The sequence below is a fragment of the Dryobates pubescens genome, chromosome 3 (genome assembly GCF_014839835.1).
Source record: "Dryobates pubescens isolate bDryPub1 chromosome 3, bDryPub1.pri, whole genome shotgun sequence".
Lineage (NCBI taxonomy): Eukaryota > Metazoa > Chordata > Aves > Piciformes > Picidae > Dryobates > Dryobates pubescens.
The window spans coordinates 49,152,783-49,178,339 of record NC_071614.1 but is presented as its reverse complement, the minus strand read 5'-3'; the positions used below and the strand labels follow the sequence as shown (position 1 = coordinate 49,178,339).

Sequence of the window (25,557 nt, the reverse complement as noted above, 5' to 3'; positions counted from 1 at the left end):
TTTATGTAGCTCAGGGGCTGCAGGAATAGCTGCACAATGCAAGTGCAAAGCCTACTTTGGTTTTCTGAAAGACCATTTGATCTTTCCCCGTTGCACTTCCCAATAGTCTGAGGCAGAGTAGGAAAGATGCAGAAAACTTCCAAAGAACTTTTTCCTTTTGATTCAGATTCAGTAACATAGAATTTGAACTTTGGAGTCCCATGAGCACCCAGCTTCTTTCTTTGCCTCTGCACTTGCTTCCAGTGAGGGCGCTCTGTTAAGGTTCTAATACCTGCAATTTAAATATTCATGTAATATATGCCCATTAAAAAATGAGAGTTTTGCATAAATTAATTGGTGACAGAGCTCTCAATACTGGGCTGTCTTGGTGTTGGGCATTTTGGCTGGGTGAATAGATATGCTTCTGGAAGAACAGGCCTGAGAAACAGGAGTTTGCAAAGAAAGAGACTGGGGGGAAAAAAATCCTAGAGGAAATACATCCTTCCATTCAGAGGAATTAAAGCCTCTCAGGATGGCAACGCACAAGACTCCATTATGGTGGGAGGGAAGGAAGGAAGGAAGGATGGTGGCTTTTAGTACTGTTGCTGCCTTGATGCCTCTCGTGCCAAGTAGAAGTCAGCTGCAGAGAGGCTGATACGAAGAAACACAGAGTGAGAACTAAAGGGCCCATCCACCACCCATCATCCTAAATGATCACAAAACCGTCAGACAACAAAACCCCAGCACTGCAATCCGCTTGCACCAAAATCCTGGCTCAGCAGAAGGCCACTGCACATTGCCCTAGGGACACCACCATGGGACAAAGCTCTCCCCCCAGCACAGCCACCAAAGGCTTTGAGCTCAGGCTCTGAAATTGCAAAGCGCTTGTTTTGTTGTCTGTGGATAACGCTTTAATCCGCTGAGCAAGAGCTGGACGTTGCGCTCTTTTTTTCCCCCCTTTTTTTCTCCTGGCTGTACATAATTGCAATGCTCAAAAATAAAAGCCCCTCACCCCTCCCAGAGCTGCTGCTCCTCTGAACTGCTGACGCCTGGGCAGCCCCAAGGCGGGGCCACTTGGATTTATTTAGTTCACTGCCGCAGATGATGCCTTTAGTGCCACAAACCGCCCTGGAGACAAGTCCTAATCATCTGGGGGGGCGATTATGTTCAGTCCTTCCTCCCCAAACCCCCCAGACATAATTCAGATCCAAACTGGAGAGACAGGCAGGTGCGCACGAGGGGACGCCAGCACCGCACAGTCCCCCCGAAGCCATGTACAGGAGCAGCTTCCTCCGCGAGGTGCGCAAGGAGAAGTACGAGCGGTCGGATGCTTACGATGAGCTGCGAGGCTCCCCTGAGTTCGACAGTTTGGCCCAAGCCCGGGGCCTGGAGAATCTCCAGGAGCTCAACGAGCGCTTCGCCAGCTACATCAACCGGGCGCGCGTGCTGGAGCAGCGCAACACCATCCTGCGCAAGCAGCTGGAGACCTTCCAGCGCATGGACGAGCTGGTGGGCCTGGACGAAGCCTTCGCTGGGCAGATTGAGTTCAACCACCAGCGGATGCGGGAGCTGGCATCCGACAGAGCCAAGCTGGAGCGGGAGGAAAAGGATGCCCAGCGCATGCTCGATGAGTACCGCAACAAGTAAGGGTTACACACACAGGAAGGGGATTGGTATTATTCCCATAGGTAATCTTTGTAGGAGGGATGGAGGTGTTGTCACCAGCTGCCTTTTGTATACAGGTGATGCCCCTTTCTATGGGTACCGGTCTTGTAGCAGGGATGGCATGTAAGCCTATGGTGCAAAGTGAGGTGCCAGGACTTAGGGAGCTCCAGCTCTGCTTTTTGTGGTCTCACTGACACTAGATGGTCAATAGCCCTCTGCATTCCAGTGTACCATGTCCTTGCTGTGGCACACATCAGTTGCTGCAGCTCATTAAACATTAGGAGGATTGTCCTCTGAGCTGCACAGAGGGAATAACCCAATTAAAAACCAAAAGGCTTGAAAGTCAGTTGTGTGTCTGAGCAGCACAGAGTCCCAAACATCACCTGATATGTGGGACTTCTCTGAGAAATCCTTACTTACAGGCATTGGAAGGCACCTGGGCCAGCCACTACAGATGTGAGATCAAAAGAAAGAAAATATATTTCCCCCCCCGGTATATAAAGTTTGCCTAACTACCTTCCTCTTCTTCCTTGCATCCTGCTATTTCCATCTTGTGCTACTAAAGCAGTACCTGTAAGAACAGGTTTCCCCTAATTTCATGTGAGAGCAGGAGCCTTGGGATCTGAGGCATGCAAGTGCCTCCAGACACCTCTAGTTCCCTCCCTTCACCAACAGGCAATTTTGTCCAGGTTGTTGCTTAACTAGCTACACAATGAGACTCGGTGAGAGTTGCTCGTGAAAGGACTGCTCACAGTAGAGGAGGGTCTTGACTTCCTGTTACTTATGGGTCAGGTGGATTTTTCCCACTAAACCTCTATCTGGCAGTAACACGGAGGCTGAAGAGAAGCTTTCCCTGCTCCCCACCAAAGGTGAAATCCATATAGCATGCTTTATCTTAGAAACACTTCTCATTGAGCGGTGGGAAGCAAAAGGCAGCAAATGCAGCCTTGGTAAACATGCAGCTGCTCCTGGGCAATGCTCACCACAAACATTTTTAACAAGGCAGAAGGTGAAACATCTGGAGCATTGACTTGATGTTGCAGAAATTTAAGTTGCTCAAGATTCCATCCCATGTGTGTCCATCACTGAATTTTTGTCCTACCTTGCCCAAACCATAAGATTTTTTCCTCAGCCTGCTCTTCCTCTGGACTAGAAAGTGTAAGAGTGATAGTATTTTCCTTTTTTGTCTTGGATCATTTTTCAGCTGGAAAGAGCCAGAAAACTCATGTGTGGTGATTTGGTGTCTGTCTTTTTAGGCCATGGTGTGATGTATGGCTATCAGCAGCCTCACAGGCCTAACACAGCCTCATCCTGCCCTCCCCAGCCCTGCATGCTGCTCTGCACACACCATCTCATCTGCTGTGCTGTCACAACTCTTTCTGGGTCTACTGTCAGGTTTGAATGAAGAAAATGATCCAGCCTGGAAACAAACAAACAATCAAAACCTCCCAAACAAAAGAAAATGTAACATCTCCCACACAATTCAGTAGGCTGCCCACAGGGGTTGTGAGCTTTGGGCTCAGCTATAGATATGCCTAGCCCTGATCTCTCTTTCTCATCTGGTAGCAGAAAACAGCACAGCTAGGCTGAGGCTTAATGCTGCAAATGGTCTGATGTCTATGATGTCTTGTCTCAGTGCCAGTGACTAATAAGCACCTGATTAGGCAGTTTTGTATTCCAATATTTAAGGGCAGGAAATTGAGCTACCAGCTAATGCTATCATTTGCTGTGGACTCTTAATACTTGTTCATATGGTTTTATTACATGGTGTCCATGCGGTTTTGCCTGAAGTCAGTACTTAAATGTCTTTGCTGCATATTGTGTCCAGAGAAGGGTTATGAGAATGATCAGAGGAGTGGAAGCCCTGCCATATGAAGAAAAGCAGAGAGAACTGCTCAACTTTGAGAAGACAAGCCTCAGGGAAGACCTCATAATCACGTACAAGTACATAAAGGGTGGCTATCAGGAGGGTGGAGACTCCCTTTTTACAAGGGGTCACATGGAAAAGACAAGGGGTGGGCAATGGGTAGAAGTTGCTCCTGGGGAGATGCCAATTAGGCTCCAGAAGAAAATGTTTCCCCATGAGAACAGTTAAGCGTTGGAATCATCTCCCAGGGGAAGTAGTGGATTCTCCCTACATTGGACAGGTTTACATCTCAGCTTGACAGGGTGCGGGGCCAGCTCATTTCAACTCTACTATGACCTAGACAGGTTAGACCAGAAGATCCCTGGGGTCCCTTCTAACTTGGCATTCTGTGATTCTCTGATGTTAGTTAAAAACAGGTGCAAACTGTGGTATAGATGGACAGAAATGTGGTCTTCATAGAATACCATGTTGGAAGGCACCCCAAGGATCATCTAGTCCAACCTTTCAGGGCAAGAATAGAATTTAAATGAGGTGGCCCAGCACCCTGGCAAACTTGGCCTTGGAACTGTCTAATGTAGGGGCATCTACCATCTCCCTTGGGAATTTATTCCAGTGTCTAATAGTTCAAATGGTGAAAAAATGTCTTCTGGCATCTGGTCTGAATCTCCTCAGTAGCAACTTGTACCCATTGTGCCTTGCCTTTACCATGGGACTCACTGTAAAGAGGGAGTCTCCCTCCTCATGATAGCTTCCCTTTGTGTACTGGTACATGGTTATGAGGTCTCCCCTAAGCCTTCTCTTCTCAAGGCTGAGCAAACCCAGTTCTATCAGCCTTCCTTCATATGGCAGGGCTTCCAGTTCTCTGATCATTCTTGTGGTCTTTCTCTGGACTGTTTCCAGTCTGCCACCATCCTTCTGGTAGGGATCAAAACTAGTTGCATCCTGACCAGTGCTGAGAAGTGTGGGAGAATATCTTTATCCCTGCTTGCTTTCTCTCTGTCTGGAGTATTTCAGGCAGGCAAAGAGTCATTGCAGTGGAGCATCCAGCTCCACTGAAAAACTGTCAGGAAAAAAAAAGGATAAACTGGCCAGAAAAAATTAATTTGTCCTGGCCACCATTTAATGGATTCTTGTGTAAACCTGGACAGTTTGTGGATTAACTGCCTGAATAGTTCTGCAGCAGCAGGATTAGGGATCTGACAGAAGGATAATTTATTTTTTCTCTTAGAGTAGCTTTACACAAGCTGTAAACAAAGCAGGGAAGAATACAGGACATTGAAATCCCTGGCTGGGTTGTGTGTGTGTGTGTGCAAATGGAACAGAACACCCAGAGGCTCTGCTTTTGGAAAGTGAGATTTAGGACCTGTTTCTAACATTAAACTGCAGTGTCGTTGGTTTGGATATAAAGATATGCAAGGCCATTAGAGTGGAAGGGTACTGGCTACTTTTTAACCAAACTGTCTTCAGTTTATGTTAGGAAATGAATTTTGGTTGGGGTTTTTCTGGGGTTGGTTTGTTTGATGGTTTTTCCTTCCTTTGTCTGTTTGGTCTTTTTGTTTGCTTGTTTTGTCTCTTGGGAGCTGCTGGATGTGTGACCTGAAGACAAACACTGAAGTTTCTTTGTTGTTTGAAAGAGATCTGAATTTTGAGTTGCAGGCTTTAAAACAGAGCCAGTGCTCTGGTACTGTGTATTCTGTTGTCTCACCTCATTTCTAGCCCAAAGCCTTCCCAATGGCTATGATTTCCGCTACTTAAACTTATAAGTTAAGCTCTCTGGAAAAATCCGCTGTGCTGTGGTAGGGCCTTGCTATACTACTGAAACCAGATGCACTCCTGTGCTGAAGACCTGCTCTCCTAACTGGCTCTGCACCAAGTCAGCAGTAGGCAGTATGGGGTTTTTGCTTCAATTGGAAACATAAATCATCTACTTTTGGCACCCTAAGGTTAACAAAATCTCTTGGAGTGAAGCAATTTGTACCAATTAATTGACAAATGTCTGTGTCTTTCACTAATGCAAGGAATTTCAGCTCTCAAAACATTCTTCTAGTTGCACTCACAATTTGAGAAGTAGATTTATATCTACAAGCAAACCTTTTAAAGCTATTTTTATAGAAATAGACCTTTTAAAGTTACATTTCTGTAAGTAGACTTTTAAAAGCTACTTTTGAACACAGTAGGGCCTGGGAGCACCGAGTTCATACAACTAAATGTGCAGGAATCAGGGAAAAGTAGATCTTGGGTTAAAATTTATTTTAAAATCCTTGATAGTCACATTTATAGTTTGTTTTTTTTCTCACATTTACATGAATAATTCAAACTGTAGAGAGGAGAAATCTTTCTCTCAAAGTTGCAGGGGGAAAAAAAAAAGGCAATGCTAAGAATTGTTTGGATGCATCTTGTTAAGGCTAATTATGATAATATTATTGAGCAATGTTGCATCTGGCCATAGGAAAGGACTGTGCTTCTCTCTCTATGAGATTAGGAAAGATGCTGAAACCCAGATTTTAGCACCCTTGACTGACCAGGATTAATTAACTTCTGAAATCAGTCTTGGTAATCAGTTGTTTAATTTAAAATTCATTCACTGCCAATCTCGTGGGATTTGCATGCAGAGTGATTCCCTGAAGGTCAACACATACAGAACTTGGCACTGTTCTCTCCAAGCTGCACTGTATGGTTATGCTCTGATGAGCTTGGCACTATAGGGGGCTACAGTGAAGACCCAGCACCTGTGAGAACAGAAAAACTAAGTAGGAGAGCATGGTATCTGATTTGGGGAGCAATAGAGACTCCATCAGCAAAGCCATCTTCAAGCCCTGCCTGCAGAGGTGGTCTCTGTGCTGCTGCTGCTTCTTTGGTGACAGGGAAAGCTTTATTCTGCTGCAGATGAGGAGGTCCTACCTGCCCTCCACCCCTTCCCCAGACAACCAAAATCTTCCCATGGCTGTCAGCCACTTGATAGCAGCTTCTCGATAATACAAGTAGCAATCTCTTCACAAATCATCAGGGCACAGCCCTCTTGTGGAGCTCATTCTAGCTTTTAGGATTATCAGCCATGAGCATTATTGGTCTGTCCATCATCCTTATAGGCCCAGCATTTTGCAGTTCATGTTCTTTGGCACCCAAATTACTTGAATGTTGAACTCAAGTTGTAAAGCATATTAGAGCTTTATTTGCCAGCCACTGCACTTGCACAGAGTCATCTCTGAAGCACTTCTAAGAGCTCCTTACCCTTTTGCACTGAGCTCCTGGAGTAGATTGAACATCACTTAAAAGCAATCCTCCTTCAAAGGATAATCACACAACACACTCTCAGAGCTGCCAGGTGGATTTATGACTGTGAGACATGTCAGGTATTTGAGTTATTTGAGAGTGAAGGAATGTGTAGCCAAATATTTCAGTCACTGAAAATTTCTGAGCTAGGATAAGGTTTAGACTCCAACTCAGTGGGCTGGGAGTGTAAATCCAACCTTTCATTGTAGCTGTATATTTGATTTCACAAACTGACACAATCTGCTTCCTTCTTGCTCAGTTGTCCAAAAGTATCTAAGTTAACAAAGTGCTTATTGACAACTGTACACAAACATTCCATAAGACAGATGGAAAACTGGTTGAGGGTGAGCCACTTAATAAAGAGAGACAGAGGTGCAGCCTTGCTTCTGAGGATGAATATTCTTGGATTTATGCTTGAAAGTGACCCTGAGTGACTATGAGTTGGCAAAATGGCTTTGCTTTAGGTTTTTGTCAGAAGCTAGCACTTCAGCTGAGGAGGCCCAGATATTTATAGGAGTGATGATGAAATGAAGCCTCATTATTTTCACTTGTTTCTTTGCTGTTGGTGGTGAGAATTGAAAACAGACCAATGACCAACCCTCCTAATATTTTGAGATTTCAAGAGAAGGGTAAGTTGGGAAACCAGAGCACGAAGTGGAGTCCATTTCTTTGTTCTGTCAAGTTCTTCCTTTGTAGTCAGTTCATCTGGTCAGTTCACAGGTGACCCCATCCCTTCCCCTTTCCAAAGTATGTTGAAAGGGAAGAGAATGACACTGGCTGTCCATCCTTCAGGAGACAAAAAGAACTGGGATGGATGTGACCGTTATGGCTTGCTCCTTGAACAGGATCCAGAAACAGACAAGTTCCCTGCTGACTGGAGCCAATCCCAAGAATATTCTGGGTTGGATCAATAACTTCAGAAGACAGGCAAGGGCTTATGTTCAATTCTGAATGACAGCCATGTTCATACTTGGGCAATGCCCATTTCTTGTATCACAAATGAAGGACATCTTTGTTAGGAATTTTTTTTAACTGAGCGTGGTCAGGCATTGGAATGTGCTGCCCAGGGAGGTGACTGAGTCACCAATCCTGGATATGTTTAAAGTTAATTTGGATGAGGTGTGTGGGGATATGGCTTAGGGGTGAACCTCATACAGCAGGGTTGTCAGTTTGATTTGATGATCCTGAGGGTCTTTTCCAACCTGAATGCTTCTGTGATTCTGTTACCTTCACCACCAGAGCCAATTTATCATCGATCATGAGGGTTTCTTGTAGATGATAGGAAAATGAACAGCTTTTGATGTCTCTGTTATTTTAGGGAAAGGAAAGGAATAAACAGAAATAGCCTGGATTTATGTGGTTTGGCACTGGCAGTAGGTGGAGTTTGATGAGCCACTTGGTCAGTGCTGATGGCAAAATCTCATTACCTTGTACTGTAAGAGTCTTCTGTCTAGTTTCGTTTTATTTAATGGTGTCTCACTAAACCATATCCCCTATTAAACATTGTGTGTGTATATATATGTTATTTAGGGAAGGAAATAGACAACAATAATCAACAATTAGGTATTTTTGTATTCTGCATCTACAAGGATGCCTTAGAAGAAAATTCCCTCTAACATACAAACACAGAGCCTGAATTTATGAAGAATATGTGCCCTTTCCTCACATGGAAGATAAACACACTGTACACCTGTTGCTCACTCAGTAAAGGAACATACACATTTTGCACTTGTGGGCATTTTAGAAATGCAGCAGAATAGTTGGCTAAATGCAGTCCTTCCTAATAGTCAAGTATGACTTTGGGGCAAAGTGAAACATCAATTACTATTAGAGAGAGCACAAAGCTTGATCCATGGAAACATCCTCCTACAACATTACTTATACACAGTCAGTATGTGAAATTGCAACCTTTGTGCTTAATGTATGTCATGAAGATGCTTGTTGACCAACATCAAGTAGAACAGAACAATAAGTGCAATGTAATTAAATGCTAAATTAGTGTCAGTATAGCAAATATCCACAGGATCTCAGGATGCAGGGCTTGGAAGGGACCTCTGGAGATTATGGTCCTGCTCTGGCAGGGGGTTGGACTCAGAATCTAGCACAGGTCGCACAAGAACACATCCAGATGGGTCTTGAAAGTCTTCAGAGAAAGAGACTCCGCAACCTATCTAGGGAGCTCTGTGACCCTTACAGTGAAGAAGTTCCTCCTCATGTTGAGGTGGTGCTTCCTGTGCTGCAGTTTACATCCATTGCCCCTTGTCCTAGCACACGGTGCAACAAAGAAGAGCCTGTCCCCACCCTCTTGATGGCTAGCTCTCATGTATTTATGAACATTTATGAAGTCCCCTCTCAGTCTTCTCTTCTCCAGACTTCACCTAGTGACAACTGATGAATGGCTGTCACTGTAATCCGACAGCAGCTGAATAGGATTTTATTGTAAATCCACTATTCTTGGGCTCTCTATGAAAAAGTGATAGCAAATGTGTGACATTCTGTGTTATAGAATGGTCCAGGCCAGAAGGGACCTCCAAAGGTCAACCTCCCCACAGTCAGCAGGGACATCCCCAACTCAAGCCTCACCTTGAACACCTCCAGAGAAGGGGCCTCAACCACCTCCCTGGGCAGCCTGTTCCAGTGTCCCACCACCCTCATAGTAAAGAACTTCTTCCTAACATTCAATCCAAAGCTGTTCTTCTCTAGTTTGAAGCCATTGCCCCTCATCCTGTCACCACAGGCCCTTGTAAACAGACTCTCCCCATCCTTCCTGTAGGCCCCCTTCAGGTACTGGAAGGCTGCTATCAGGTCTCCCTGGACCCTCTTCTGTGTTCTGACACAGAAGTTGAGGATGAGAAGTTATCAGTTCTGGAATTAGTCAGCATCTGGACCAGAAAAAAGGAAAGTAGTGTAACTGCATAAATAAATATTTTGGTCCTTTTCAAGATTGATGTTCTGCTTTAGTGTGAAGCACATATTGCTCATGATAGTGCAGGGGAGAGCACAGTTTGCAGAATGGTGGGCCACTGAACTTCATTTTCTTTGTTCTGTTTGCTGCAGGTATAGAAATGAACGTGAGTACCAGCAGAGGCTAAAAGAAACCCTGGAACGCCTTAACAAGGTAAGCCTGAAACACTGGAAAAGGAAAGGTCTTTGTGATTATACCCACCCCCTTCCTTTGCTTTAATTTACTACACCCAGCTGCTTTGAAGAAGCTGTGGGAAAATGAAATGTCAAAGCCAGACATTACCTGTCGCTACACACTGATGAAATATTCTTTGTCTCCTCCATCAGCCTTGTGTGAATGGCTGAGCCTTGGTGTGTGGATACACCTCATGCAGCACCCTGCTCTACACAGTTCTGATGATTTTGGGTCATAAAGCAGATGACATCCTCAGCCAGGCACAGCGCTTCATTGCTTTGTCTGGAAGGCCTAGGGCTGATAGGACCTCAGCAAGGCCTTTGACACCGTTCCCCATAGCAAACTCCTGGCCAAGCTGTCAGCCCATGGCTTGGATGGGAGCACACTGCGATGGGTTAGGAACTGGCTGGAGGGCCGAGCCCAGAGAGTGGTGGTAAATGGTGCCACATCCAGCTGGCAGCCAGTCACCAGTGGTGTGCCCCAGGGATCAGTGCTGGGCCCCATGCTCTTTAACATCTTTATTGATGATCTGGATGAGGGCATTGAGTCCATCATCAGTAAATTTGCTGACGACACCAAACTGGGGGCAGGAGTTGATCTGCTGGAGGGTAGAGAGGCTCTGCAGAGGGACCTGGACAGGCTGGGCAGATGGGCAGAGTCCAACGGCATGAGATTGAACACATCCAAGTGCCAGGTGCTGCACATTGGCCACAGCAACCCCATGCAGAGCTACAGGCTGGGGTCAGAGTGGCTGAGAGCAGTCAGGCTGAGAGGGACCTTCGGGTGCTGGTTGATGGTAGGCTGAACATGAGCCTGCGGTGTGCCCAGGCATCTAGGAGGGCCAATGGCATCCTGGCCTGCATCAGGAACAGTGTGGCCAGCAGGAGCAGGGAGGTCATTCTGCCCCTGTACACTGCACTGGTTAGGCCGCACCTCGAGTACTGTGTCCAGTTCTGGGCCCCTCAGTTTAGGAAGGAGGTTGACTTGCTGGAACGAGTCCAGAGAAGAGCAACAAAGTTGGTGAGGGGTTTGGAACACAGCCCTGTGAGGAGAGGCTGAGGGAGCTGGGGTTGCTTAGCCTGGAGAAGAGGAGACTCAGGGGTGACCTTATTGCTCTCTACAACTACCTGAAGGGAGGTTGTAGACAGACGGATGTTGGTCTCTTCTCCCAGGCAGCCAGTACCAGAACAAGAGGACACAGTCTCAGGCTGCACCAGGGGAGGTTTAGGCTGGATGTTAGGAAAAAGTTCTATACAGAAAGAGTGATTGCCCATTGGAATGGGCTGCCTGGGGAGGTGGTGGAGTCGCCGTCATTGGAGGTTTTCAGGAGAAGACTTGACGGGGTGCTTGGTGCCGTGGGTTAGTTGTTTGGGTGGTGTTGGATTGGTTGATGGGTTGGACGCGATGATCTTGAAGGTCTCTTCCAACCTGGTTTATTCTATGTATTCTATGTATTCTATGTATTCTACTGTATAAATCATTTCCAGCATGAACTTTGCAAATTCACCCATATTGAAGAGCTGGCAAGTCTTAGGTGCCTTTTGTAGCTCTTTTAACTTCCTTTTTTTTTTTAACTTTGAAGACAATTTCTCTCTGTGTGAGTTAAAGTCTATACAGAGGGGTAGGAAAAGCCAGTTTATTGATCTTGATTGTGAAGCCAATACACATATCTAAGCGTCCAAAACATGACTAGACAAAAAGTACCTGTTGCTAAATACTTTCTTCTCTCCCCTTTGGGATTCCCCTACGTTAGATAGTTTTAAGACTCAGATTGACAGGGTGCTGGGCCACCTCATTTCAACTCTGTTACCTAGAAAGGTTGGACCAGGTGATCCTTGAGGTTCCAACTTGATATTCTGTGATATCTCTGATTTGTTTTCATCCAGCTTCTAGTTCTTAGTCTTCTTGAGGGTGTTGACAGCTTAATCCAACTCAAAATCAACCTCAGCTGGTTTCTTTCTCATCCTGTAATTTGCATAGTCCAAAGGATGGCTTTTACTTCCAGTAGCATCCCAAGAGCCAAACCCTGGTCCTGACTACAATACATGGAACGCTAGTTTGGGAAGAAATTCTACAACATGCCAAGACAACTCAAAGACATTTGAGCAGCAATTTGTAACAGCAGTGTAAATTTGGTGGTTGTTTTTTTGGGTTGTTTTCTGATACAGCTACTGTATTAAATGTATATTTAGCAGTGACATCATGGCATGAAAAAAATGCTGGCTGCATCCAGGTCTTGAAGTCTGGTGATGCATCTCAGTTACTCTCAGGACATGGTCAGCTCTTCCCAGGACAGACCCTCAGCTTCCCATTACTTTTCCATATAAAAAAGAAAAGACATAAAACCCCCTGATTTTTTTTTCTTTCTACAGTGAAGTATGCACAATGTTTGTTACAGTACCACGGTACATTAGAGGTTGGAAGAGACCTCCAGAGATCATTGGGTCCAACTCCCCTGCCAAAGCAGGAGCTGCACTTTCTTGGACTAATACCATGGGAATGGTAATAATAATAGTAGAAATAGGGGGGGGGGTGTGGTGGTGGAATCAATTGTAATAGTAGTAATAACCACAGAAACGTTCAGGTTGGAAAAGACCCTCAGAATCACCAAGTCCAACTGCTAACCCTACTCTACAGGGTTCACCCCTAAACCATATCCCCAAGCCCTACATCCAAATCACCTTTAAACACATCCAGGGCTGGTGACTCAACCTATCATAACAATAAGGCTCAGAGAAAACGTTTACTAACATGTTTAGGAAGTTTCTAAGCCAGGTCTGTGAAACTGAGAGAACCTCTCTCTCTGCTAGCTTTCACCTGTGTGAATCAAATTGCATTAGATCTTTCCTCGGGTCTGTTTTTCACAGCTCGTCCCTCGTCTATCTGCATTGGGAAACAATTCTGGGTGGATTAAGTGGAGATTTTCTTTTCCTACTGCAAATGCCAGGAGCTGTTCTACTCGATCACCATCATTCCAATGATCTCTGTGTTTTACTTTAGAAAAAAATGTGCATTTTAGCATTTCTGTTTCTAGTGAATGCTAGCTGTCCTGCATCAGTGCTATTTTGCAGTGTGCCAGCAGGGCTCTTGGACATTGCAAGATTCGAAAAATTATTTGTAAAGGCAAATACTTTGTAAGGCGTAGCTGAGCATGGTGGGTCCATCTTCACTGTTCCTCTCAGCCAGTCTGTGGCTAAACAAAAGTGATTTGATTTGATAACCCTAGGAACAGCTGACAAGATCCCGAGCTGTGGGATGTGTTTTTATCCCAGGCTGTGTCTCGGCTTCTCTTGTTGCCACAGCTCCTTGTCTTAGGGCACCAAATGCTGGAGGGAACACAGCTGATAGAGGGCTGGAGCTCCTCTCCTGTGAGTATGGGCTGAAAGAGCTGGGGCTGTTCAGCTTGGAGAAGAGAAGGCTCTAGAGGAACCTTATTACTGCATTTCAGTGCCTGAAGGGGACCTGCAAGAAGGCTGGGGAGGGTTTGTAGCAACAGGATGAGGGGCAGTGGTTGGAAACTGGAGCAGGGTAGATTTAGATTGGACATCATGAGGAAGTTCTTTACAATGAGTGGTAAATACTGGAACAGGTTGCACAAGGATGTTGTTGAGACCCCATCTCAGGAGACATTCAAGGTCAGACTTCACGGGGCCCTGAGAAACATGATCTAGTTGGAGGTGTCCCTGTTCACTGTGGGGGGATTGGACAAGATGACCCTTGAGGGTCCCTTCCAACCTGATACACTCTGTGATTTTCTGTGCAGTGACAAAGATGTAGCCTGAAATCTACATGTGCAGCTCTAAACTCATGACTTTACTGACAGATGGAAAATCAGCAAACACTGCTTCTGGAGACATCTAATAGATTTCTCTTCCTTGGTAAATGAAAGTGCTGCTTGATCCCATGGATTGATTATATTGGGTTGAAATTACTCCCCAACTAATTTGGAGAAAATTACCCCCAAAATAAAATTGCCAGACTAGCTCAGTGGGCTGCAAGCAAATGAAGCTATATTTACAAGCATAACTACAATCTAGAAATATGAAATGCAATGAATATGTACAAGATATACAATACTTACTTACATGTATCTACAATTTACAAACAACACAAGAACTCCCTTGGACAAAATCAGGGGGCTACTTATAATTTCCCCCTCTCTGTCTCCCCGAACAAGGGAAATAGAAAGAGGAGAGGAGAGCAGAGAGTAGCTTGTTAGTACTTAACCACAACAAAGAAACAGCCAAGGTCAGCAAGGCAGCAGAAGCAACCAGCTAGTGCCTGCTAGAGCAAAGAGCTGAGAAAGAGTTAGCTTATACAATTAATTTTGTTAGTTATCAGACCAATGGGGTTATTATACCTTCTCATTATTTTCCCTCTACATCCAATAGTTATTTACGTCCTACCACTTTTACTCAATCTGTGGAAAATTTCCTAGGCATCAGCATAAAACTGCCACATCAATATTCTGGACTTGGGACCTAAAGCAGAATGATTTTTCAGAAGTTGAATGAATGACAAATACTGCAAAGTTCAGAAGAAAGTGATGAGGCAGTGCACTGTCCTGCTAGACAGCATCGCCAAAGAAGCTGCTCTGTCTGGAAGCAGGTCATAAAAGCATGAGCATTTTCCCCTTTGAAGAAGCATTTAGAAAGCCAAGCTGCTTTTGCTTACCACATGCAGAAATATTTGCTTATGAGTTTTGCTTTTTTTGGCTCCTCCCCAAAACTCCCAGCGTGGCTATTGTCCTGCTGATCTTCCTCTCAATAGGAAGGCAGAGGAGTGCAGAAAAACAGCGCGCACGCCTGATGACTGGCTCCGAATGTGCTGGTCTGGATGTGTCTGTTCAGCCACATTCTCACAAAGCAGAGGGACCACCGGAGAGGTCTGTGGCTGGGAGGCTCAGCAGCATAATGAGACAGCTAACATCTACACATTTTTTGAATAGCACATGTTGTGCACATGCAGCAAGCCAAATTCCCCTTCTGCCAGTCATGTGCCGCACCCATGGATTTCAGTGCTTTATTTGCAACCTGTGATCTGCACGTGGAGGGATCTGCATGGGAAGGGACACCTTTGCATCCTTTTACACCCTTTTCCTTTTTTTCCAATTTTGTTTTATGTTATTTCATTTCCACTTCAGAGTAAATTCAGAAATCAAGACTTTCTGGAGGCAAATTACACACTGGTGGAGGAAAGGGCATGTTTTGTACAGTTGCAAGGAGGATTCGGCTGACAGCTTTCAAGATACTTTCTCAAAAGTAATATTTAACAGTTTCAGTTAAACCCTAATGAAGAAGGCATGCAGTAAGCAGACAAACAAAGCTGTTCCCTTCACACTTATCAATCTGTGAAATACATTGCCAGCTTCCATGGAAATTATTCTGTATTGAAGGGTTTGTATTAATTAACATAACAGGGAAAAAAACCACACCGCCCATATCTAAATTAGACCTTTGAACAGAAATGGAGATTTCACTGGATGTAAATACCAGCGTCACTCACATTTGTTTGAGATGAGGGTTGGTAGCCATACACTTTATCCTCTGAATTAATCTGAACATTCTGAACTTTCACTCTCAGAAACCCCAATGCAACTTCTGTAGAAAGCTGATTTTCTTTCTGTCATTTTCGTTTCCAAAAATGTCTTCAAATTGACAAGCATTTTTGTCAGATTTGAGAACAGACCAAATGCAGCAAAAAAAACCAAACCAAAATCTTTGGACCATCCAATTTTTTTTTTAAAAAAAGGTATTCTTTAGGAACAAGTTCTTTACCAGGAGGGTAGTGGAACACTGCAACAGGTTGCCCAGGGAGATAGTTGAGGCCCCAACCCTGGAGATACACAAGGTGAGCCTCAAAAGGGCTCCGGGCAACCTGACCTAGCTGAGGATGTCCCTGCTTACTGTAGAGGGGGTTTGACTAGATGACCTTTGGGGGTCCCTTCTGACCCAGACCATTCTATGATTCCTTACTGAGGATATTGAAGAGTCACCAGGATGCCTTGGGTCCTGTCACAAACACTGGAGAAATCAGTGCCTGTTGTTATCATCTCTTTAAGATTTATTCAACAGCTTTTAGGGTCAAAGACTGGTATTTCAGAGCATCTATTTCTCTTTCTGAGCTCCTAGCATTCATAAAGCATATAGTAAAAGTATTTTGGCAGTGCCAAACTGCATCACAAATCATATTTCTGCAGAAAAGTAGCATCTTCAGTGGTCCAAGGTGATGAATACAGTGCCTCTTATTGGTTTCATAGGACTTTAACTCTCCAGGCAGGCTGCTCTATCCTGTGACAATTCAGGTGATGACTAAGTGGCCCATGTGGCTGTGGCACTCCATCTGTACATACTGACCATGCCACATGTCTCTGCATTGCAGGAAGCCGATGAAGCACTGCTGTGCAACCTCGAACTCCAGATTGAGTCTCAGTTCCTGCAGGATGACATTAATGCCACAAAGGACAGATACAAGAAGGTAAGTGGCTGAATCTGCTGTTTTCTTCAGCTCTTCATTCTAGAGACGTGTGAAGCCTTACCTTTTTACCCTCAGACTATGGAATCACTGTGGTCAGTTCTGGTGTCCCCAGCACAAGAAAGACATTAAACTGTTGGAGCAGGTCTAGAGGAGGCCAGAAAGATGATCAGAGGGCTGGAACACCCTCCTTATGGGGACAGGCTGAGAGAGTTGGGGCTGTTCAGCCTGGAGAAGAGACAGCTCTGGGAAGATCTTATAATAGCCTTACAGGCCCTGAAGGGGGGCCTAATAAGAGCTTGTCGTGGTAGGATGAGAGAAGGAATGGACTGAAGCTTGACTGGATATTAGGAAGAAATTCTTTCCAGTGATGGTGGTAAGACACTGGAAGAGGTAGCCCAGGGATGCAGTGGGTGTCACCTTCCTGGAGGTGTTCGAGGCCAAGTTGCATGAGGCTTTGAGCAACCTGGTCTTGTGGAAGGTGTTCCTACCCATGGCAGAGGGGTGGGAGCTAGATGATCTTTAAGGTTCATTCTAACCCAAATCGGTTCTATGATTCTCCGTGATCTGTTCCAGTGGCAAACTCCAGTGAATTCTGTAACATACCCTCAGTATCACAAAACTGTTAGCATGCACTCACTCAAAATCAGGTCTAAATCCACATTTCAAAACCAAGTCTGAACATAAGCTGGACTTTGATATGCTGAAAGAAGTAAATACCTAGGAATAAGCCCCAGAAGTGGAGCACATTGAAGGGAGCACCTTGCTATGGCATTTTCTGATGACAATGTTATTTTGACTTCACCACAGAACCTTATGGAAATCCAAACCTACGTCAATGTTCTGCAGCAGATCATCCAGACAACCCCTCGTGTGTCCCCTATCACCACTGGCATATGTGAGGTAAGCATTGCTGTTGGTAAATACAGGCTGCTCTAAAGTAAGGAAGTGACAACATTTAATCCTAAAGCATCCCCTATCCTCCAACTCCTGCTTCAAGGTTAGATGGAAACTGAAATAATCGCTATATGAAGGAATACTGAGAGAATTGGGTTTGTTCAGCCTTGAGATGGTACATAACCATGTTCCAGTACACAGAGGGAAGCAATCATGAGGAGGGAGACTCCCTTTTTACAATGAGTCCCATGGTAAAGGCAAGGCACAATGGGTACAAGTTGCTACTGAGGAGATTCAAACCAAATGCCAGAAGAAATTTTTTCACCATTTGAACTATTAGACACTGAAACAAACTCCCAAGGGAGGTGGTAGATTCCCCTACATTAGACAGTTTCAAGGCCCAGCTTGTCAGGGTGCTGGGCCACTTCTGCCAGGCTGGATAAGGTCTTGAGCAACCTGATCTAGTGGAAGGAGTACCTGCCTATGAGCAGTGGGGTTGGAATTCCTTCTAACTGAAACCATTCTATGAATTTATGAAAACTGGACTGATCAGGAGAGAAGAGATTGTGTTATGTGTGCTTCAGCATAGGTACTAGCCCCCAAAATGGCTGGTTCAAAGGAAGGAGTTATGCTACTCAATATGAGTATTGCAGAGAAAGGAAATCTTGTTCTGAAGGGACAGTGTGGTGGATGTTTGTAATACTACAGTCTCACAGTATAACCAAGGTTGGAAGAGACCCCAAGGATCATCGAGTCCAACCTGTCCCAACAGACCTCACAACTAGACCATGGCACCAAGTGCCACGTCCAATCTCCTCTTGAACACCTCCAGGGACGGTGACTCCACCACCTCCCTGGGCAGCCCATTCCAATGACGAACGACTCGCTCGGTGAAGAACTTTTTCCTCACTTTGAGTCTAAACCTCCCCTGGCGCAGCTTGAGACTGTGTCCCCTTGTTCTGGTGCTGGTTGCCTGGGAGAAGAGACCAACCCCTTCCCGGCTACAACCTCCCTTCAGGTAGTTGTAGAGGGCAATGAGGTCACCCCTGAGCCTTCTCTTCTCCAGGCTAAGCAACCCCAGCTCCCTCAGCCTCTCCTCACAGGGCTGTGCTCAAGGCCTCTCCCCAGCCTTGTTGCCCTTCTCTGGACACGCTCAAGTGTCTCGATGTCCTTCTTAAACTGAGGGGCCCAGAACTGGACACAGGACTCAAGGTGTGGCCTAACCAATGCAGAGTCCAGGGGCACAATGACCTCCCTGCTCCTGCTGGCCACACTATTCCTAATACAGGCCAGGATGCTATTGGCCCTCTTGGCCACCTGGGCACACTGCTGGCTCATGTTTAGGCAGGTGTCAATCAGCACCCCCAGGTCCCTCTCTGTTTGGCAGCTCTCAGCCACTCTGACCCCAGCCTGTAGCTCTGCATGGGGTTGTGGCCAAAGTGCAGCACCTGGCACTTGGACTTGTTAAATGCCATCCCATTGGCCTCTGCCCATCTGTCCAGTCGGTCGAGGTCCCTCTGCAGAGCCTTTCCACCCTCTAACTGACCAACATCTGCTCCCAACTTGGTGTCATCTGCACACTTGCTGATGCCTGACTCAACCCCCTCATCCAGATCATCAATGAAGATGTTAAAGAGGATGGGGCCCAGCACTGATCCCTGGGGGACGCCACTGGTGCCTGGCCGCCAGCTGGCTGTGGCACCATTCACCACCACTCTCTGGGCTCGGCCCTCCAGCCAGTTCCTAACCCAGCTCAGAGTGTTGCTGTCCAAACCACGAGCTGACAGCTTAGCCAGCAGTTTGCTGTGGGGGACGGTGTCAAAGGCCTTGCTGAAGTCCAGGTAGACCACATCCACAGGCCTCCCCACGTCCACCAGGCAGTCACCTGATCATAGAAGGAGATCAGGTTGGTGAGGCAGGACCTGCCCTTCCTAAATCCATGCTGGCTGTACCTGAGCCCTTGGTTTCTCCATCCAACCCTTCCTGTGGATGGGGACCACATTGGCCAGTTTCCAGTCATCTGGGACCTCTCCAGTGAGCCAGGACTGGAGGAAAATGATGGAGAGCGGCTTGGCAGCTCATCTGCCAGCTCTCTCAGCACCCTAGGATGGATCCCATCCGGTCCCATGGACTTGTGAGTGTCCAAGTGGCTCAGCAGGTCCCGAACTGATTCCTCATGCATTTCCAGGGCATCATACTGCTCCCTGACCCCATTGCCCAGCTCAGGAGACCACTCATCCTGAACTCCTGCCTTGCTGTTAAACATCAAGGCAAAGGTGTTCAGGACCTCAGCCTTTTCCTCATCTTCGGTCGCCGTGTTCCCCTCCAGGTCCAGTAAGGAGTGCAGGTTCTCCTTGCCCTTCTTTTTAGTGTTGATAGATTAGTAAAAAATGCTTTTTATTGTCTTTAACAGAGGTGTTCAGCTTCAGTTCCAACTGGGCCTTTGCCTTTCTAATTTTATTCCTACACAATCTAACCACTTCCTTGAACATACCTGGAGAAGCCTTCCCCTCCTTCCAAAGGTGATACAGCCTCTTTTTTTCCCTTAAATCCTTCAGGAGCTGCTTGTCCATCCAGGCCGGTCGCCTTCCCCGCCGGCTCATCTTTCGGCACATGGGGACCGCCAGTTCCTGTGCCTTCAAGAGCTCCTGTTTGAAGTAGCTCCAACCCTCCTGGACCCCTCGGTTCATGAGGGTTGGTACCCAGGGAACTTTACAAATAAGTTTCTTAAAGAGGCTGAAGTTTGCCCTCCTGCAGTCCAAGGTGAAGGTTCTGTTGGTGCTCCTCCCTATCTCCCTGCAGATTGAAAACTTCACTATCTCGTGGTCACTGCACCCTAGGCAGCCTCCCACGGTCACATCTCCCACCAGCCCTTCCCTATTGGAGAGCAGCAGGTCAAGCAGAGCCTGGCCCCTGGTAGGCTCACTTAACAGCTGCGTCAGGAAGCAGTCCTCTATTGTCTCCAGGAATCTTCTGGACTGCCTTCTCTCTGCTGAATTAAGTTCCCAGCAGATATCTGGCAGGTTGAAGTCACCCACAAGGACAAGATCTGATGATCTTGAGACAGCCTCCAGTTGTTTGTAGAATAATTCATCAGCCTCCTCATCCTGGTTGGGTGGTCTATAACAGACTCCAACCAGGATGTCAGATTTGTTGGGCTGCCCTCTGATTTTAACCCACAGGCTCTCAATTCCCTCATCTTCCACCTCAAGTTCTGAGGCAGAAAGTGTCTCCCTAATATACAAAGCCACCCCTCCTCCTCTCCTCCCTCACCTGTCCCTCCTAAAGAGCCTGTAGCCCCCCAGTGCAGCACTCCAATCGTGCCTGTTGTCCCACCATGTTTCTGAGATGGCGACTACATCATAGTCACCCTGGTGGACCAGGACCTCCAGCTCCTCTTGCTTATTGCCTAGGCTGCCTGCATTGGTGTACATGCACTGCAGCTGGGCTCCTGCCCTCTTAACTGACCCTACCTTGTGCCCTACTCTTTCCTCTGCAGAGGGACTGATGTCTTCACCCACCCCCTTCAGACCTAGTTTAAAGCCCTCCTAATGAGCCCTGCCAACTCTAGTGCTAGGACTCTCTTGCCCCTTCTAGATAAATGCCCCCCATCAGGACCCAGCAGGTCAGGTGCAGTAAAAGTTGTCCCGTGATCGAAGAAGCCAAAGTTCCACTGCTGGCAGCATCCCCTGAGCCAACTGTTGATGGTGTGGGTTCTGTTCCTCTCAGTGTACTCCCCTGCCACTGAGGGAACTGAGCAGAACACCACTTGCGCTCCTGCCCCATCAATCAATTGTCCAAGGGCCCTGAACTCCTTCTTAATCGCCCTGGTGCCCTTCTTGTTGATCTCATCACTCCCAGCCTGTATCACCAGCAGAGGGCAATAGTCAGAGGGATGGATCAGCTTTGGGATTCCCCTGCAATATCCCTTACCTGCGCTCCGGGTAGGGAGCAGACCTCCCTGTGGGATGGGTTGGGACGACATATGGGTCTCTCAGTACCCCCCAGGAGAGAGTTCCCAACAACTATAACCCTTCTTTTCTGTGTGGAGCCGGTTGTTATAGCTGGTGGGGACTGCTTGGCCTTAGTCTCCCCTCTGGATGGCTGCTCCTCAGCCCTCTCAACCCCACTGCCCTCAGCCTGCAGGGCCTCATACTTGTTATGCAAGGGCAGTGGAGGAGGAGGATAGGGCCGGGGTGGATTTCTCTTGCCACCCTTGGCAGGGACCTGAGTCCATCCCTCTCCATTTCCAGGGGCCCTTCCCTCAGCAGGGGAGAACCGCAGAGCCTTCTCCCAAAATCTAACTCCCTTTCGCTTTCCCTTGTTGACCTCAGCCTAGACACCTCCTCCTCCACTTCATCCTTCAGCTCAGCCACCAGGCTGAGGAGAAAGTTCACCTGCTCACACCTGACACAGCTGTCCTCTGCCTCTATTCCAACTGCCAGGCTGAAGCACTCTCTGCAGCTGGCAGCCTGGACTCCAGCACGCTGGTGAAACAACTGTGTCTGGGTAGATGCTGTTTTTCTACCCTTTGTCTGAGTAACGACCATGGTGCAAAGTTTGAGTGAAAACAAAACCAAAACTATTATTTTCTTTAGCAAGCAGCGAAAGGCTCTGGAGCCAAACCGGCGCCGCGCACACAGCCCGGCCGGGATTGAAAGCGCCTGCCGCTGAAGTCAGGCTCTCGTTCCCGTGCACGCTCGCGAGAGCCTTCAGCCTAGATGAGAACTTGGTGATTCCCACCAATAGGATTGGCAATGTCAAGAAATTCATTATCTGGCAGAAAATATGAATGGTTTTATCTCTAGGGTCTGATTTCAGCATAAGCTGTACATCCAGAACCCTGCCATCTGACACTTTATATTCGTAAAGCCATGCCACAGAGGTTTACTTAAGGTTTACCCACATCTTTCATCTTTTGTAACTTTCTCTTTGTCTGCTGTGTATTTCCAAGAGTGGAATTTCTTTTGGCTCTTTATAAGAAAGTGAAACATACTTTCCTGTTTTGCTTTGTTTTCTTCCAACCAGGAAAAACTGATCACAGAGAGGAGGATCCCTGTTCTGCAGAGCCAGCTGGAGGAATACAAGAGCATTCTCTGCCAGCTACAGGCTCAGAAATACAAACTGCAGACAGAGGTACTGCCATCTCTAGCCATGTACACAACCATGATGCTCATGAACTACTCTTTTTATGGTCATGCGGTAAAACCTAAGTGGCTGTAACAAGATCTTGGGAACTCCTCTGACTTAGAGGTTTAGTTTCCTTTCAGCTTCTAATTTTTTTCTTCAGGTGTTCCTACCAACCCAAACCATTCTATGATTCCAGGGTGATTGCCAGTGGCAAGTCTACCTTCACACAGCTGAATGTTTCTTAATGCATAGGAGTGGAGAATGACCACCTTATGCACCCCCCAACACAGTATCCTTTGTGCCTTGAGTTGTCCATCCAGGGTGAGGAGGGTGACATACTGGCATAAAACACCTTCTGGTGGGGTTTTTGGCTTCTCTGGACAGCCATAGCAGCAGCTCTCAACTTCCTGAGCATAATTTCTTTCACTAGGGCACTCAGGGACATTGCTACTGCATGTCTCTTGGTCTTTCTCATGCCTGATGCTCTGGTGTTTCCACACAAGATACATGTCCTCTAGAAAGGTCAAGAATCAATATAGTTATAAGGGATCTCCCTTAGGAATCAATATAGAAAACAGGGAAGAAAATAAACTGTCTTCTGGCAGACAGAGAGGGACACTCCTTGGGGAATTAATCATGCTGCTTTCAAAGCTAACTCTTCATGTCCCCTTTAGAAAGAGTTTATTAATTCATTCTTGTGCCTTGATTAAAAGAAGAATAAAAGGACTTTGAGTGGAGGCTGCTGAGATGGTTGCTCATGATGGTGAAGTCTGCTTATGATGATTGAGCAGCCCTTGAGCTCCTTTGATTTCCTGTTTCTGGATTTGATAACCATATTGCTGAGAGGTTATGGAACCCACCCCATGAGCACTAAACACTAAAGTGTTCTGTGGAACTGGTTAGTCCACTGATACACTGCAACGTAACCCAACTAATGCAAAGGGACTTAGCTCCTAAATTTAGGCTCTTAAAAGGTTTCTTAAATTCTTGCCTGTAACATATGGAAACAAATCAATTATTAAAAAAAATAAAATCCATTAGACAGTTATTGGCCTGTTAGCTTTTTTGTGAGTTCATTTCTTTATAAGCTCTTTCAATAGAAGAGGAAAGAGAAAAAAACCCACAAAACAACCCAAGTGAGAAAGAAACTATAATAAACAGCCAAAAAGAGTAGAAGAAAGTGAGAACAGAATCACTCTGTCAGATACCCCACCTGTAATTCCTGCTCCCTATTTTTCCATGATGTTTATTGCCAGTGGTTGATGTGTTCTCCTGCAACTGGAGCTGAAGCTTTACTGTACAGGAGTTAGTTTTTATCCCTAAAGTGAAAAACCTGAACAATTTCATTCAAAAGGGAAGAGTTCATTAAAAAAAAAACAAAACAAAACAAAAAAGGGGTGGGGGGGGGGTGGGGGGGAGGAGAGAGAGAAAATATTGAAAAGAGCCATTCAAATTCCATGGAAAGATGGGGAAAATTTTTTTCACTGAGAGTGATGGAACACTGGGACAGTCATCCCAGGGGTGTTGTGGAGTCTCCTCCTCTGGAGATACTCAGAACCCACCCGGATGAGTTCATGTGTGACCTACTCTAGGTGATTCTGCTCTGGCAGGGGAGATGGACTAGATGATGTTTCAAGGTCCCTTCCAGCCCCCAATATTCTGTGATTCTCCACTTAAAGTTGCTTCAGTGCCTGATCTGTGGACCATACAGAAGGAAGAACAGGTTTCATCCAGGCATATTCCCTGAGCTAAGCACTTTTGTTCTCCCTCACAAGATGCTGCCTGCTCATCCAAGGCTGTTTCATGAGCTGTGGGTCATGCAGTGAGATGTCAGCCAGCCTTGTGTGTCTGGCAAAGGGGACATCACTCAGCTGTTCCTTTGGTCCATGCTGGTCTTATGCTTATTGTTGATCAGAAACCTTGGGAAGGATGAGGGGTTGGTGAGGGAGTTACTGGTTTTGAATAACTGAACAAATGCAGTGAAACTGCCACTGAGTTTCAGCAGTGCAGCCCCACCCACTGGAACAGAACACATCTTGCCTTTAATTATCCCTTGAAAAATGGGGATGCTGCATACTGGGTACTTCAGAGCTGCCTCTTTCACCCACCAATTCTGTTTGCCAGACAACCATGCTGGAGCAAGCCATCAAAAACACGCAGGAGAGCTACGATGATGAAATTCAGCTTTACAATGAGCAAATTGAAAACCTTAGGAAGGGGATAGAGGAGGCTGAGAGGACCTTGGAGAAGTACACCACCGACTGCCGGCAGCTGGTGATCTACCAGCAGTCCCTGGAGAATGAGCTGGAGCGCTACAAACGCATCATTGAGAATGAGGACAGCCGGTAAGGGCACAGGTCTGGATTCTCCCAGGGGGGCTTCTGAGCTTTTATCTCCTCTGAAAATGTAGGTTTAAAAGCAGTTGATCCTCCCTAACCCATGGCTGTTTCACACCTTTCACTGCTAGAGATCCAGGGAGAGGGATTGAAAGAGATGCAAAATCTGGTCAGGCCTCTGCCAAGGAAAAAGTCAGAGCCATTGTGAGCTCCTCCTTTCCATACAGTCTCCTTCCTTCCCACATATTGTTGCAGCATCAGTGCAGAGGGGAGAGGAGCTTATCAAAGTGATTTGAGCACCCACTCTGCTGTCCAAGTGCTGGTGAAGTTTGCTGGGGACTTTCAGGCAGGTTGGCCTTGAAGGGCTTTAGGCAGGGAAAATGGCCTCTAAAGCAAAGCACTATTCACAGGCAAAGTGGGGGGAAAGAGGTGGGGGGGTGGGGATGGGGCTAGGGTTGGAAATAAGAGATTCACCAGAAACATGTTGGAGCATGTCCAGAGAAGGGCCATGAGGGTGATCAGAGGGCTGGAGCACCTCTGCTATAAGGATAGGCTGAGAGAGTTGGGGTTGTTCAGCCTGGAGAAGAGAAGGGTCTGAGGAGACCTTAATGTGGCCTTCCAGTATTTGAAGGGGGCCTACAAGAAAGCTGGTGAGGGACTTTTGACTTTTTAGGTTATCAGGTAGTGACAGGGCTAGGGGGAATGGGTCCAAGCTAGAGGAAGGGAGATTTAGATTAGACATTAGGAAGTTCTTCACTGTGAGGGTAGTGAGACACTGGAACAGGTTGCCCAGGTGG

General features: G+C 46.4%; 1 protein-coding gene across 1 annotated transcript in view; it reads left to right on the top strand.

Moving 5' to 3' along the window:
* Positions 1 to 1,206: 1,206 nt before the first annotated feature.
* The window catches only part of BFSP1 (beaded filament structural protein 1), a 29,636-nt gene continuing 5,285 nt past the window's right edge, over positions 1,207 to 25,557 (top strand). The window contains exons 1-6 of the mRNA XM_009906902.2: positions 1,207 to 1,622; positions 9,842 to 9,902; positions 16,305 to 16,400; positions 17,208 to 17,300; positions 22,323 to 22,430; positions 24,549 to 24,769. Of these exons, the coding sequence (XP_009905204.2) occupies positions 1,252 to 1,622; positions 9,842 to 9,902; positions 16,305 to 16,400; positions 17,208 to 17,300; positions 22,323 to 22,430; positions 24,549 to 24,769 (950 nt within the window). The 5' untranslated portion in view covers positions 1,207 to 1,251. The remainder of the gene's footprint in view (positions 1,623 to 9,841; positions 9,903 to 16,304; positions 16,401 to 17,207; positions 17,301 to 22,322; positions 22,431 to 24,548; positions 24,770 to 25,557) is intronic.